The sequence below is a fragment of the Myxine glutinosa genome, chromosome 6 (genome assembly GCF_964187855.1).
Source record: "Myxine glutinosa chromosome 6, kmMyxGlut1.1, whole genome shotgun sequence".
NCBI lineage: Eukaryota > Metazoa > Chordata > Myxini > Myxiniformes > Myxinidae > Myxine > Myxine glutinosa.
This window is the reverse complement of record NC_136266.1, coordinates 177,573,051-177,590,061: the sequence shown is the minus strand read 5'-3', so window position 1 is coordinate 177,590,061 and position 17,011 is coordinate 177,573,051. Positions and strand designations below refer to the sequence as shown.

At 43.7% G+C, this 17,011-nt stretch overlaps 1 protein-coding gene across 2 annotated transcripts in view; it reads right to left on the bottom strand.

Moving 5' to 3' along the window:
* Positions 1–17,011, bottom strand: part of LOC137428976 (glucosylceramide transporter ABCA12) — a 182,589-nt gene that overhangs the window by 106,626 nt on the left and 58,952 nt on the right. For both annotated transcript variants that reach the window (XM_078780893.1, XM_068118914.2), the window contains exons 11-16: positions 15,621–15,785; positions 9,019–9,202; positions 8,674–8,807; positions 4,453–4,560; positions 4,147–4,237; positions 2,701–2,874 (exon numbers count right to left, since the gene is read on the bottom strand). In XM_078780893.1, the coding sequence (XP_078637019.1) occupies positions 2,701–2,874; positions 4,147–4,237; positions 4,453–4,560; positions 8,674–8,807; positions 9,019–9,202; positions 15,621–15,785 (856 nt within the window). The remainder of the gene's footprint in view (positions 1–2,700; positions 2,875–4,146; positions 4,238–4,452; positions 4,561–8,673; positions 8,808–9,018; positions 9,203–15,620; positions 15,786–17,011) is intronic.

Sequence of the window (17,011 nt, the reverse complement as noted above, 5' to 3'; positions counted from 1 at the left end):
AGCAGACAATTCGGTCAATCAAGCCTGAACAATGGTTGCCAATATATGGATATTTGTCCATGCTCTCTCAATCCTTTAAATGCTGAGGGTCAAGAAAGGAAGCAGCACAGCACGTACCATATGTAAAGTCTTCGGTATGACTCGGCCAGGGAATGACTCGGCCAGGGTTTGAATACAAGTGAAGATGCTCCTGGATGTATTGTCATCATTTATCATTGTAGAACTATACATTTTTAGTTGCTCTAACATGAACAATTCGGATGTACCGGTGCGTAGCATCCAGTGTATTATTTATGCAATATTGCGTTAATTACTACTCCATTAAAATTGTTAATAAACTTCGCCAATTCCAAAAGGACCCCTTACCTCTCTCTTCAAGAACCCACACCTTGTTCCCCAAATTGAATGTAGCTGTTCACCTCCATTCTTTTGTTCCCTGCCTTCTCCCGACTAAGGACTCACCTCCCTGAGTTTGTCTAGTCATGCTCTTCCCTCCAGTCGATCATTGTCATCTCGTGACATCCCCTTGTTCTTTATCTTCATCTTCTCTCAATAACGCTTCTCTCTAGTTTACCTGCAATTTTTTTTTTTTGTATACAAAATCGAGGCTCGTGTAAGAGCTAACATCAATTCCCCCAAAAAAAAAAACCGACACACAAAACATACAAAAAAGGGAGCGGGAGACAAGATGGGGAGAGAGAGGGAAGCACACAAGTACAACAGCAGAGAAAAGGGACAATGGAAGATCTGTGGGAGGGAGAGGGCTTGGGGGGAGGAGGCATGGGAAGGCGGGGGAAGGGTGGGGGGGGGGGGGGGGGTGGAAAAGTATAAAACACATGGACACTGCTGGAACTTCCAGGAAAGAAAAAAGTCGGTATTTCAAAATAAAAGTGGATTTGGGGTGAATTAACGGGGGTAGAAGAGATCAAGGTTTTGGATGGGAGATCAAGATCAAGGTTTCTGCAATTGCACAATCCTGTTGTCAGCTTTTCCTGACTTTCTTTTTTTGCCGATTTATCCCGTCTGTTTTCTTGCCATGTCTGCAAGTCCCTACTTGTGTTTGTTCCTTGCCCAATTTTCCATCTACTGTCTGCTGATTCCCCTAATTTTCTTTTTTGATGTGACGCGTTCATCCCCCTGCAGGTGTGTATGGGTGAGGGGTTGGGGGGCGAATGTCCCCCCGCCCACACCAATCAAAGCCGGCGCACCATAGTTTTGTAATTCGGGCATAAAAGTATCACGATGACTGTGATGTTGCCTGTGCCTGTGATGTAAAAACTCACGTGAATTGTCATATATTTGACCATTTTTGCAATTAATTAATCGGAATCCTTTTGGGGTTAAAATAATAGAAAAATATGATAATTATCGAATTTATTATAGATCTGGCACGAAGCAACTTTGCTCGACTCCCGAGGTTTCGCCCGCCATCAAGCACTACGACACTTTCAAAATGTCGTATATCCGTCCTTGAATGCGTGTCATGGATGTTTGAACTTCCTGGAGTACATCTGTGTGCCAGCAAAGTGTACATTTGGGCAAAATAGCCATAATTTGGGTAAATCTGTTTCCACCCCTAAAAAGAATTGGCTCGTACGCTAACACCCCTCTGTTATCAGCTCTTCCATGAGCCTTGATTTCTGCAAAAATATATAAAATGTGAACTACGTCATTCAACAAACTACATGTGAATAAAGCATAAAAAATTTCAAATTCAAAAAAATTCAAAAAAGATAACATTAAATGTTTCATTTGTTATGGGCTTTGATATCATTCATACTTTTATGACGCATCTTCATGTTTTAGTATTCAATTCCAAATCATATTATTAGTGCCATTTTCTTCCTGTTTGTGGGAAGTGTTAGAATTTTTCTATTTTACCCCTAATGTAACAAAAGCAAATAAATTGACATAATGAAGAACAAAAATATGGTCGAGCAAAAGTAGTGGCACATGTAGAATCCACGATGATAAAGAAGCGTACCGTAAAATGGGGAGAATAGGGACAGCAAGGTGAATAGGGGCACAAACTGAAAAAAAAGTTCGGAATCTTTTTTCGCTGAAAATTGATAACCATACTGAATTGTTGATATTTGGGTTGAAAGTGTTCTCTTGTTTTTTTAAAAAGCAACTTATAGTCCCTATTAACCCCATATATGGGTTAAATAGGAATAAATAGGATTTTTATGGCTGTCCCTGTTCACCCCGTTTTACGGGTGAATAGTGACGGTCACTAATACAAAAAAATAATAATCAAGAAATAGGGACAGTTTGGAGAAACTTTTTATCCCATATTTTTTTTCATTGGCACCGTGGTTTATATTATGGGTGCGTATTATGTGCATCCATCTGAGCTATCAATTTAGCAATAAGTTGGAAACTCAGGATTGTTTCTTGATTATTATTTTTTTGTATTAGTGGCTGTCCCTATTCACCCGTAAAACGGGGTGAATAGGGACACTGAGACAGCCATAAAAATCCTATTTATTCCTATTTAGCCCATATATGGGGTTAATAGGGACTATAAGTTGCTTTTTAAAAAAACAAGAGAACACTTTCAACCCAAATATCAACAATTCAGTCTGGTTATCAATTTTCAGCAAAAAAAGATTCCGAACTTTTTTTCAGTTTGTGTCCCTATTCACCTTGCTGTCCTTATTCACCCCATTTTACGGTATCTGCGATAAGTCACAAACTCACTGGCCATGTGTTTGTTTTTGAGCTGAAGATCGTGGATCCGGCTGGCGAGTGACGTTTCATCGCTCACTCCCCGGAAGCGATCGAGCAGAATGCAGTCGCTCACATTCACCATGAATTCAGAGAGTGCAGTAATGGCGAGCACGGTACCAGCCAATTCGTTCTCACTGAGATTTGCTGCACAGCACACATAACTCCACATCTCACTCAGTTTTCAGGTTAATAATCTTGTCACAATAAAGGACAAATGACACATCCCAAATAAATATGACAAAATGTCTGCTTTTACTATGTGCATGGCATAAATGACAATAACAAATTATTCTTCTTCGATTTATATGTCAGAAGCTCATGAAGCTGATAATATTTTTGGTCACACAGGGATGATTTTGCTGACCTATGTGAATCTATACTCTCTGCCATAAAAGCTAAACACGTCAATGTTGTTGATGTGAATTATTTGTGTGACATCATCGGATGCAAATGAGGTACAAACCTCTCATAATATAAATGCTGAATAATTACATGTCCATTTCCCTGTGACCTAATCAGGTAATGCTGCGTTGTGGTGAAGGTTTCCAGATTAGTGATCCAACGTGGAAGAACCAATCTCAGCACTGGGTATTATATCCACCTGCAGCGGCAATCACTGCATTGGGGTCCGGGGAGTGTGTTTGCAAAATTTTGGTCAGTTTGAAACAGATTGCGGAGACGCGTCGTGTGAATGTGTCGGTTACAGATTCGGATGAAGGAATCGTGGTTTAGGTATGCTATTAGCCACTTGATTAAGAAAATAATTATTTTATGGTTATTATTTATTTCTTTTAATTGCACAATTATTCAATCAATTATTGTACTTGGCTTCCTCCCAAATTCCGTCTCCATGTGCTGCACTGCGGCATCGCCGGGTGCCGAAGGTGCCCCAGAAATGTCGCACGCTGGAGGATGTGTTTATTTATTTGGTATGGGGCATTTTATTGGCATTTTATTTGGCATGGGGCATTTGGCATTTATTGACAACGGTTTGCCATTACTTTCATATCAGTTCGGGTGGAATTGTAAATTTTGCCAGGTGTCGGTGATGGCTGGCCTACTCTTCATGAAGGACACCGTGGCGTCTTTGACGTTCACCACCTAATGCTTGCAGATGAGGCGGCAAGTTTAATGTCCCATTCGAGGCACACACATTGATGCCTCGTCATGCCTGCGAAACCCCACGATGACAGCTCACATAGTTGGGTCGAGAGTCCAACCCAGGATAGACACCGCAGAGGTGAGTATGTATCTCTGGACTATCGTGATCGTCCAACAGTAATGCTGGGTTTGGATGATAAAAAATTCCCGAGTTCTATGGTTGCAGGAACCATCACAGTATTTAGGTTGCTGTAACTCGAGCACACTTGGTATATATAATGATAAATGTTCAGAATAGTCAATCAGTAAACTTACTGTACTGGTTTAGATCAGAAAGCAGTTTTTTCGGATTGATCATCAGCTTGCTTTGTATAAGGCCTTGCACAAAGGAATTTTTCAAAGCATTCTGTGAAAATTGCATAAAGAAGTAAATCAATTTCAAATAACTTGAAAGACACATTCCAAAAAATGGAAATGTCATAAAAAGAAACATTTGGCCCATCCACACATGATTAGTTATTTACTCAACGATTTACAAATTTACTCGATCCACCAATGGCCGCCTCATCAGCGTATCATTAAACTCAATATCGATACCTGGGAAAAACCATCATGAGTTACCTTCAGCAGATGTAGGCTTTCCTGAGAGTCCTCCAGTGATTTTCTGCTGCTCAGCCAGAGCTCGGAATACTGCCTCAATTCATCAAACTTAAGGAATGTTGAGTTTGCCTGTAAATGGGAAACAGCATTTCAGGAGGCAAAACGGAAGGTACTGCCAACAAGTATAGATGCTCAATCGGCATGAAGACCTTTTGGTCATCCAAAAGTCAGACCTGAGCCTTTCCTGTTATGCAGGTGGTGCCCTCACCTTCAGTTATGAATATGGATCTGTACCAGCATAATTTTACCCTTGGTTTTGTAATACGTGAATATGCTTTAACTTTGGGTTGACGGGGTTTCCTGGCAGGGGCTTGGAGAGCTTTACCATTGCAGTCGAATAAAGAATTGACTCGGAATCTGAACGTCTTGGAAGCTTTTTCTTCCACACCAAAGATCTTCCCAACTACCAAAAAATATCTTTGCGAGAATTTCAATCTGTTGCTACTAGAACTAGATGGTATTCATAGAATACTTACCCTACGCAGTCAACTTGGTGTGAGCCAACTCTTCTATTTTTGAACGTTTCTTTTTTTTTGATCCAATATGGCTGCCAGACCATGTGAGCGAAGACATCATAAATTTATATTCTCTAAATAATTGTCGCATAATTGTCGCATGCTCAATAAATTTCAAACTGATCAGACTAAGCGTTGTCCCTGTCGAATTATGACGTCATAAATATGGCACCAATGACATAATCGTTAACATCACCTATTCCCCATATGGAGTTATTTACAATGAGCCACGTTTCAATTTTTAAAATACTGACAGCACACGCTTTACTTTACTGAAATGCAGAAACAAATGTTATATTTTCGTCAAAAATCGTCGAAAATTTGCCAAATCTGTTTTGGTCGTTTGTTAATATACCTCAGCGATCGACAAATCTGAAATCAGAATTTTATTTTGGGTCAAAATTACCCCGTGAGGTCGCTCCGTACTTTGCCTGCTCGCCATTTGCAGTGTGATAATTAATTCCATGCCCACTCTAGAAGACTCTTCTTCTTCACGCAATAACAACTTCTAGCTTCTAGACCGTACATCCAATCATCTTGAAATTTTGCACACATGTTACACTTCATTACCTCTACTACCTTCACATCGATCAATGAAGCGGTTCAAGAGTTATACATTTTTTAATTTTTTCGTTTAATTATTTATATCTGCCAAACCACGTGACCTATCGCAAATTACAAAAAGGCGATTTTAGTAGACTGATAGGCTGAACACATCTGTGAAGTTTCCCCTCGAAAGGATCACAAATGAGGGAGGAGCTTTGTTTTAAAAGTTTATGCTTAAAAACGTCATAACTCCGAAACCATGTGACGCATGCCGTCATTCTCGCTTTTTTGTTCGTCATGGGTATGCGATTCTGCCTGCAAAGTTTGACCTTGATCTGTTCAGTCGTTTAGGAGAAAATTGGACTTTAGTGGTTTTTCACTCAAAACAATATGGCGTCCGAACCATGTGACCTACGATGTCATTATAATTTTATTTCTGCATCAATTTATACCGAGAAGATGCTCAAGAAATTTCATCCTGATCGGATAAAGTTATTTACTTGTTGAATTATGACGTCATAACGGCGGCACCTATGACGTCATCATTCACATATGTTATTCCGCATGGAGAGTTCTTTGCAATGAGACCTGTCTCAATTATTTCTGTGCAGCTGTTTTTGAGATATAGAGGTGCAAATTTTTTGCTTTTTTCCAAGATTGCGCTCGTACCACATGACCTGTGACGTCATAATATTCACTAAAATATTCTACAGGAGGAGTCCCTCCTATGGTGAAAATTTCATGTCAATCGGACCAACGGTTGCCGAGAAAATGAATTTTTTAAATGGAGACACGCACGTACGTATGGACGGACCCGGATGCTTAACCCTGCCTTTCGCTTCGCGAGCGCAGGGTAATTTTTTTTTTTTTTTTTTTTTTTTTTTTTTTTGTATACAAGATCGAGGCTCGTGAAAGAGCGAAAATTAATCACACAGAAAGACAAACAGACACATAAAACAAATAACATCGGGAGCGGTAGACATGATGGGGAGATAGGGGGAAGGACACAACACAACATTTGAGAGCAGGGACCGAGAGACATGGAGACATCGAGAGATCTGTGGGAGGGAGAGGGCTTTGGGGGGGAGGCATGTGAAGGGGGGAGGCATGTGAAGGGGGGGAGGCAAGTGAAGGGGGGGGGGGGGTGGGAGAGGTATAAACATATGGACACTGCCAGGATTTCCAGGAAATAAGTTGGAATTTCAAACAAGGTGGATCTGGGGTGAATTAGTGGGGGTAGAAAAGATCAAGGTTATGGATGGGGGAATATAAGAGATGGTGGTGAACAGCTGTTTTAAAGACCTGGAGGGAGGAGAGGGATTGAAGGGAGTGTGGGAGTTTGTTCCACAGGCGGGAGAAAAGAGGAATGAAAGAGTGAAGGTGAGCAGAGAGCCGAGATTTCGGCAGTTTAACCATCAGAGGGTTGCTGGCAGATCTTGTGCGACCTGTAGGAATATTTGGGGGACAGAGCACGGAGAGAGCTGGGGGAGCAAGGCCGGAGAGGAGTCGGTAGAAGACAGAAAGACCACCTACCTGCCTGCGGTGAGTGAGTGAAAGGCCCTCAGAGATAGCTTCATCGCGGGAGATTCCAATGATTTTGAAAGCTTTGGATTCAACAGCGTGAAGCCGAGCCAGGTGTGAGGCAGGAGCACCAGCCCATAGGGGAGAACAGTATTCCATTGAGCTGCGGATGAAAGCCTTGTATGTGGTGAGGAGCTCAGGTGTGCCGAGGAAGGACTTCGCACGACGGAGGATGCCCAGTCGGCGACTGGCTTTGGAGGCCAGCTTGGAAATGTGGTTTTCCCAAGAGAGATCATGGCAGATAGTGAGACCCAAAAGCTTGAGTGACAGAACTTCTTGGAGAGGATTGTTGAGAAAGTAGATGGGAGGGTTGTCCAGTCGATCTTTTCGGAGAGACATAGTAAGAGAGTGAGATTTGGCAGGATTGAAAGACATGTTCCACTTGTTTGACCAGTCTGTGATTTTGTCCAGGTCTTCAGAGAGTGAGGAGGCTGCAGACTGCCTATCTGAGGGAAGAGGAATGGAGCGGCAGAGAGTGGAGTCATCAGCAAAGAGATAGAGAGGATTTTCCAGAGAGTCAGAGAGATCATTGATAAAGACCAGAAAAAGCACAGGGCCCAGCACACTTCCTTGGGGAACTCCAGCCTGAACAGGAAGGGGAGATGAGAGAAATCCATTCAGGGCCACACGTTGACTACGACCAGAGAGGAAGTCCGCAAGCCATGCATGGAGATTTCCATGGATACCATAGGAGGAGAGTTTGGTGAGCAGAGCTGGGTGCCAGACCGTATCAAAGGCCCTTGATATGTCAAGGGAGACAGCTCTGATTTCCTGTTTGGCATTCAGGACCTCCATCCATTGTTGAGACAGCAGAAGCAGCATGTCCAGAGTAGAGTGACCTGGTCTGAAACCAAATTGATGATCAGAGATCAAGCCATTGGAGAAGAGGAAAGATTTCATATCCGAAGCAATGATGGATTCCATGACTTTGCTGATAATTGGGAGCAGGCTGATTGGTCTGTAGTTGCAAGGATCTGTTTTTGCACCTTTTTTGTGTAAAGCGGTAATGTTAGCTGATTTCCAGGATGCTGGCAGATGACCTTGAGCAAAAGATAGGGTGAAAAGAACAGAGAGAGGGTGAGATAGAGCGGCAGAGCAGGATTTTAGGACCCGTGGGCTGATGCCGTCTGGTCCAGTTGCAGAATCAGAGTCGAGGTTTGACAAAAACTCCTCCACCTTGTCAGGAGAGGAGGACACAGAGTCGAGGAGCATTTGGGTTCGACTGGGAAAGGTGGGAACAGAGAGAGATGGGTTTGGGACTAAGGATTTCGAGGCGAACACAGAGTTGAGGCATTCGGCTTTGTCACGTGCGATGTCAACTGTGTGGCCATTTGAGGTAAGGGAGGGGATGGAGGGGGAACAAACACCAGAAACGGATTTGACCAGACGCCACCAGGATTTGGAGGAAGGAGACAGGTTTGAGAGTTCATTCTTGAGTGAGGAGAGATAGTGCTTCCTGGCACTCCTGAGGGTAGACACACACTTGTTACTCTACTTTACTCTTTACTCTGTTTACTCAAGTGCTCAGAGATATACCCACCTTGTTGAGCAGTAAACGGACATCAGGTGTGTCTGGTGTGTAGATGACCTGGCCCAGCAACATGGGCTCCACAAACCTCCAAACGAATGCACCTTCTAACCTGATGTCATTGTAAAAACTTTCGCAAAAAGGGGCTGGGGAGACAAATACAATAGGTTATGGCAAAGGGGAAAATAACATCCCTAAAATGTGAGCAAATTATTTTGTTTGAGTGTTAAACAATTGTAATAGCACCTTTACCAACCCAAAAAGATGCGCAAAACTAAGGTCACTAGTGAATAGACAAAAGATCAGGATAGTAATAGCGAATTCGACACGACACGACCGCATTGGATGAAGCCTTACTTGTGTTGCTAGGGAGCATGTTTTGAGACAGTCTTTGTGTGAGCGCCTCTTCCTTTGGAAGTGTCCGCTGGCTCGTACGGTGCACACGGTCAATGACAGGCTGGGAATTGCCAGAGCAAATTGCTTCAACCATGTTTCGGGGAGTAACTCTGTATGTTTTGGTACTCCGTCGACGTCGGCCAGACTGCAAAAAAAAACAACACAAGTACAGATAAATAAAAAGTACACAGCCCCATGCCAAATAAATAACATCCTCGAGCACGGCATTTCCGGGGCGCCTTCGGCATATTATGTTGGAAAACTTCTTGGACTTCACGTTTGCCTTGTTGGTTGACCAAATGAGTTACACCTTAAAATTCCTTGGATAAGTGGGGACGATTACATGCAGGTGAAAGCTATTAAACTTGTTTTGTAAATTTTCAAACAAATAATTTACTCCTGAAATGATTTGGTGTTAAATAGGCAAAGGGTTTGAATACTTACGTAACTGAAAATCATCCAATATACTCTGTTAATCTAACTTAATCACATTTTATCTGTATTTTTTTAAATACTTTATCACTTTGGAGTAGTTTGTGAAGACTCTATATATCAAGTTTGATTTGTAAGCATTATGAAATAACACCCGGTGTGTACCCCGGTTTAGAATAGGTACACCGTATCCCTGTAAGAGGCGACTAAAAGGGTTGGCGTCAGGAAGGGCATCCGGCCATAAAAACATTGCCTCAAAAAGAGAACCATGACAATTACGACTACAAATGGGCAGGGTACAGCCCGAAGTACCCCGTGGGGGACCCCACTCCCTCTCGTCAAAACTCAAGGTGGGAAACCCGATCGAAGATAGGATGGAAATCATTCCATTTATGACGACGAAACGTCTGATGCCCGACGTGGAGATCGGTTTCTGAGATTTGGGACATGGAATGTAGGGACAATGACAGGGAGATCAGGAGAAGTGGTGGAAGTATTGGTCAGAAGAAGAGTGGACATATGTTGTGTGCAGGAGACGAGATGGAAGGGAAGTGGTGTGAGAATGGTGAAGGGTAGGCAGGGACAGAAATACAAGTTTGTGTGGCAAGGGTGCCCGGAGGGCGTGATTGGTGTTGGTGTCCTGTTTTCTGAGGAGTTTGTAGACAGTGTGGTGAGTGTGACTAGAGTGAGTGAAAGGTTGATGATAGTGAAAATGATGATTGGAAAGCTCTTGGTGAACATCATCTCGGGATATGCTCCGCAGGTTGGTTGGAGCGATGAAGAGAAGGACAAGTTATGGTGTGCTATGGAGAAGCTGATGGAAAAGGTGAAAGATAAGGAAGTTGTTGTGGTAGGAGGAGACCTAAATGGACATGTGGGAAGGAGTATGGATGGTTTTGAGGGAGTTCATGGGGGTTACGGATATGGTGTGAGAAATGGAGAAGGTGAAAGGATTTTGGAGTTTGCTGATGGAGCTGATTTGTTGATTTGTAACACTCAGTTCCAGAAAGAGGATAATAAGCTTGTTACATACACGTCAGGAGGGTCGACGACAACAGTTGACTACCTGCTGGTGCGTAGGCGAGATAGGGGGCACCTCCGGGACACAAAGGTGATCCCGGGGGAGGAGGCCGTTTCACAGCACCACTTGGTTGTCTGCGACATAAGGGTTAAAGGTGCGAGGAGAGCTCGGCGGGTGAAGCACCAACCGAGAATGAAGGTGTGTAGGGTGAAAGAGGTGACAGAGAGGGAGGCATTAAAAGAGAGGCTGAGTATGGTAGAGGCTGATGTGGTTGAGCTTGAAAGTGGTTGGATGTCAATGAAAGATAGTCTGTTGGGAGCCGTTGGTGAGGTATGTGGATGGACAAAAGGACCACCGAGGCACTCGGAAACATGGTGGTGGGATGATGAAGTTGGAAAGAAGATTGCCGAGAAGAGGAAGAAGTTCAAGGAGTGGCAGAAGGCGAAGGGTATGGGGGCAGAAAAGGCAGAACATGAAAGTTATAAGGCAGCCAAGAAGGCTGCAAAGAAAGAGGTAGCAAAGGCGCAGGAGGCATGTAGGAAAATGTTCGGAGAACGCTTGGATTCAGAAGAGGGGCAGAGAGCAGTATTCAGGATTGCAAAGCAGATAGCGAAAGAGAGGTGTGATGTGATGGGGGTGAGTTGCTTGAAGGATGAAGTGGGGCAAATCGTTGTGGACCCAGATGGAATTAAAGGAAGATGCAAGAGATATATGGAAATGCTGTTGAATGCAGAGAATGAATGGGATGGCAACATAGAGAGTAACCCAGTTTTAGGACCGGCAGAGAAGATAACCGAGAAGGAAGTTGAGGAATCGATAAAAGCAATGAAGAGTAGAAAAGCGGGAGGGCCGACGGGAGTTGTGGGAGATATGTTGAAGGTAGCGGGAAATTGGGATGTGAAGAGAATGACAGAGATCTGCAATCTGGTGGTGAAAGAAGGCCGCATTCCAGTGGATTGGGAACTGAGTACCCTCGTCCCTCTATACAAGGGGAAAGGTGACCCTCTGGAGTGTGGCTCGTACCGAGCGATAAAGTTATTGCAGCATGGAATGAAGGTATTGGAAAGGGTGTTGGAGAGGAGGATAAGGAAGAAAGTGAAGATTGATGAAATGCAGTTTGGATTTATGCCAGGAAGAGGAACGACAGACGCACTTTTTATTGTGAGGCAGTTGCAGGAGAAGTATAGGGAGAAGAGGAAGAAGTTGTTTCTTGGGTTTGTTGATCTGGAGAAAGCATTCGATCGGGTTCCACGTGAAGTAGTGGCATGGGCATTGAGGAAGTTAGGAGTGGGGGAATGGTTGATCAGAGTAGTGATGGCAATGTACAAAAGAGCGCGCACAGCTGTAAGGATGAAGGACGGGAACAGTGGTGGGTTTGAGGTGAAGGTGGGAGTGCATCAGGGGTCGGTACTAGGTCCACTACTATTTGTAGCTGTGATGGAGGTGCTGGCTCAGAACGTAAAGGAGGGTTTACCGTGGGAGTTGTTGTATGCAGATGATCTGGTGTTGATTGCAGAAAGTATGGATGGACTGAAGGAGAAGATGAGCAAGTGGAAGGAATGTATGGAGACAAAAGGTCTGAAGGTGAATATCGGAAAAATGAAGGTGATGGCAAGTGGTAAAGCATGTGGTGAGGTGGAAAGAACTGGGAAGTGGCCGTGTGCTGTGTGCAGGAAGGGTGTCGGAGTGAATTCCATTCAATGTACAATGTGCACTGAGTGGGTTCATCAAAAATGTAGTGGTTTGAGAGGGTCATTAACCAGTGTGGCAGCTACATTCAAATGTAAGGTGTGCACAGAGGGAGCTGCAGATGGAGGAAATGTTGAGTTGGATCTTGGAGATGGCGTGATCTTGGAGATGGAAGGTGAGAAAACATTTTGTTACCTTGGAGACATGCTGAATGGAGAAGGTGGATCAGACTCGGCAACGGTTGCTCGAGTGAGATATGCATGGAAGAAGTTTCGGGAACTGAGTGGCGTGCTGACGAGGAGGGGAGTGTCATTGAAGCTGAAGGGAAAGGTGTATGCTGCATGTGTGAGAAGTGTTATGATTTATGGGAGTGAGACATGGGTAATGAACGTAGAGCAGCAACGAAGGCTGGAAAGGGTGGAAATGCGAATGGTTCGGTGGATTTGTGCAGTATCGTTGAGAGAGAGGAAGACAAATGATGAATTGCGAAAGATGATGGGGATAGAGCCTGTGATTGATGCTGTGAAGAGAAACAGGTTGAGATGGTTTGGTCATGTGTTGAGGAAGGATGAAAGTAACTGGTTGAAAAGAGTGATGGAAATGAATGTAGAAGGAAGTAGAGGACGGGGAAGAAAGAAAAAGACTTGGCTAAAGATGGTCGAAGAAGAAATGCGGGCAAGGGGGTTAACAAGGGGAGATGCAGAAAATAGGGCAAAATGGAGAACATTGTCATGGGGACCGCAAGGCTAACCCCCACTCTTGCGGGGAAAATGGCCTTAAAATGCCTGTTGTTGTTGTTGTTGTTGTTGTTGTATGAAATAAGCTCAGGTGGCAACAAAATGAGAAAAATTAGGAGGGGGTGAATCACACACACACACACACACACACACACACACACACACACACACACAAACATACACACACACGCACAAACACGTACATACATGCAGATGCACAAACACGTACATACATGCACACACACACACACACACACACACACACACACACACACATACATACACACACACAAACATACACAAACACAAACACACACATACATACACATGCACAAACACGTACATACATGCACACACACACAAGCACATACATACATGCACATGCACAAACATGTACATACATACACATGCACAAACATGTACATACACACACACACCCACACACACACACACACACACACACACACGAACACAAACATACACACAAACACACACATACATACACACAAACACACACATACATACACACAAACACATACATACATACACACGCACAAACACGTACATACATACACACGCACAAACACGTACATACATGCACACGCACAAACAAGTACATACATGCACACGCACAAACACGTACATACACACACACACATACATACACACGAACACAAACATACACACAAACAAACACACACACACAAACACACACACAAACACACACACAAACACACACACACACACACTCACGTTTGGTCACCCGATCATGGGTTACTTAGAGACTTCAGAAAGGTATTGGTAGGGGGTGTGGAAGGGGATATTTCGTAACAACAAATAGATCCAAGATGGGGGTGGAGGAAAGGAAGGATAACCTCCTAACCCTGAAAGGCGGGGGGGGAGGGAGAGGGAAGACTTGTATTGACCTCTCTATTGAAGCATCCGAGACCGTGAAATGACATGGTACAGTAGTTTACTTTATGTGGTGTGGTATGGGTGAAGCCCCTCTCAGGGCAGGGGGGGGGGGGGGTGGGGGGAGAGTGCATTAGGGAGTACATTTATACTGCATTCATTCTACTGCTGGTGTTTCAAATCATACTCGATTATAAAAAAGAATAACTAGAAAACATCCCAAAATGCAAAGCTCGTCCACTTTTTTTTTTTTTGTATACATGACCGAGGCTCGTGGAAGAGCTTACATTAATCACACAAAAAACAAATGGACACATAAAAAAACGTATAATAAAAGAAGTGGAAAGAAGATGGGGAGAGAGAGGGAAGCACACAAGTACAACATTAGAGAACAGGGACATCGGGAGATCTGTGGGAGGGAGAGGGCTTGGGGGGAGGAGGCATGGGAAGGGGAGGGGGGTGGGGGAGGTATAAAACACATGGACACTGCTAGAACTTCAAGGAAGGAAGTCGGAATTTCAAAAACGTTCACCACCAGTTTAAAACAGCTGTTCATCACCATCTCTTATCTTCCCTCATCCAAAACCTTGATCTTTTCTATCCCCGCTAATTTCACCCCAAATCCTCTTTTTTGAAATACCAACTTCTTTCCTAGAAGTCCTTGGTGTCCTTGTGTTTATACTCCTCCCACCCCCCCCCCCCTTCCCACGCCACCTCCCCCCAAGCCCTCTCCCCTCCCACACATTCCCGATGTCCCTCACAAATGTTGTGTTTATGTGCTTCCCCTTCTCTCCCCATCTTGTCTACCGTTCCCCTTTTTATATACTTTGTTTGTTTGTCTGTTTGATTTGTTTGTGTGATAAATGTTAGCTCTTTCACGAGCCTCGATCCTGTATACAAAAAAAAAGAAAAAAAGGAGTGGATCTAGGGTGAATTAATGGGGGTGGAAAAGATCAAGGTTTTGGATGAGGGAAGATAAGAGATGGTGGTGAACAGCTGTTTTAAAGACCTGGAGGGAGGAGTGGTATTGAAGAGAGTGGGGGAGTTTGTTCCAGAGGCGGGAGAAAAGAGGAATGAAAGAGTGAAGGTGAGCAGAGAGCCTTGATTTTGGCAGTTTAACCATAATAGGGTTGCTGGCAGATCTTGTGCGACCTGTAGGAATATTTGGGGGGACAGAGCCCAGAGAGAGCTGGGGGGGGCAAGGCCGGAGAGGAGTCGGTAGAAGACGGAAAGACCACCAACCTGCCTGCGGTGAGTGAGTGAAAGGCACTCGGAGATAGCTTCATCGCGGGAGATTCCAATGATTCTGAAAGCTTTGGTTTAGGATGCTTCTGCTTTGTACTCAAACTAAACTCGACGAAAACAGCAAAAAAGGAAATTTTATTTTCTAATGTTCTTCATATTCTGATAATAAAGGTTTGTTGAAAATCTGAAGACAAAAACCAAAGTGATAAAACGGTTGTTGCCTGAACAGACAGACAGACAGACAGACAGACACACAAACACACACATAAAAGCAATTGTATAACCTTGTCTCTCGCTGCGCAGGCACACAGGCTGACGACCCATTGAAAACGGGAATCCTGGACAGTCATATAACAAAATTAGTAATTAAGACAGTCCAATTAAATAATTTTGCTTTGATCAAACACTCACCTGTAATTGATGAATCAAGGAGAAATAGTGCATTGGCTCCTTGAAAAAACACTTTCGAAAATTGTCAGAGGAATTGGTCCTGGTATAGTAATCGGAAATACGCAGGTCAGTCTCACCTGATTGTCTCCAAGTGATCCTGTGAGGTTCCATTGCTGGATGACATTGACCAGGTGATGCATACGCTCCTTAAAGGGCTGCAGAGTTTTCAGGTAGTCCACGAGCTCAGTGACGATCTGAATCAAGGCCCGTTCCAGTTGTTGTAATCCAGGGGGCATGATGACCTGAGTGGAGCGGCATTGCATGCTGTTCAACATCTCCATGAGATTGCTACACAATATAGTGTAGCAGCATAGCAAACCTGTTGTGCATTTTGTGATACAAGCACCAAATTTGGCACAAATGTACATTAATATGTTGCGAACATTTTCAGATATTGGGCCACTTGAAATTCCGTAATTTTTTTTTTCAAATTTTTTCAAATTTCGTAATTTCAAATTTTTCGGGTGACACCGTCACAATTTCGGTCTTCGAGGCCGGCCGATATAGTGGGGCGGCTTAGCCCAAATATTCAAAAGAATTGTGCATTTTGTGATACAAGCACCAAATTTGGCACAAATGTACATTAATATGTTGCGAACATTGTGTGGTCAGCAATGAAGACGAGAGTCTGAATTACATGTATGCAAAAGACCTTGTGAACCAGTGAAGCAAATACACGGGTAAGCATGAATTAAATCTAGGGCATGATATAATTTCCATGATGTTTACCTCTACACTCAATGGTGGAAGGAGGTAATGTTTTGATCCCAGCTTGTCTGTATGTCTGTTTGTCTGTTAGTCCACAAAATTCCAGACAAAGCTTGTAGTAGTGGTAGTTGTAGTGGTAGTGGTGATAACAGAAATTGTTATATAGAACTGAACTTATATTATTATTATATGCAGAAAATAACTTCATTTCTATATGCCCTGCAGTGGACAGGTTAATTGGTTTATGCACTGAAGGGGTCACCCTGGTGTGCACTGCTGTGTTCTGCCTCACTGAGTTGTTCAGGTATGATGTACTCGGCACAAGCTTCCGGTCGGCCCGGAGGTGGGGGTGCGGGGCCTGTCACGGAACGTCAAAACAAACGGCCTGCCGGGGCCGCCCAAAAGTCGGGCGTGAGGGGCGCGTCCACTAATGGAACGCCTCTCGCTTCCCAGATCGAGGGCCACGTGGTCAGGAGAACCTCGTCCCTTCCGGTCACACTTTGCCTATCGGCCGGCCTCGAAGACCGAAATTGTGACGGTGTCACCCGAAAAATTTGAAATTACGAAATTTGAAAAAATTTGAAAAAAAAAATTACGGAATTTCAAGTGGCCCAATATCTGAAAATGTTCGCAACATATTAATGTACATTTGTGCCAAATTTGGTGCTTGTTTCACAAAATGCACAATTCTTTTGAATATTTGGGCTAAGCCGCCCCACTAATAACGTACAGGAGATGAAGATGCAGAAACTTTATTTGC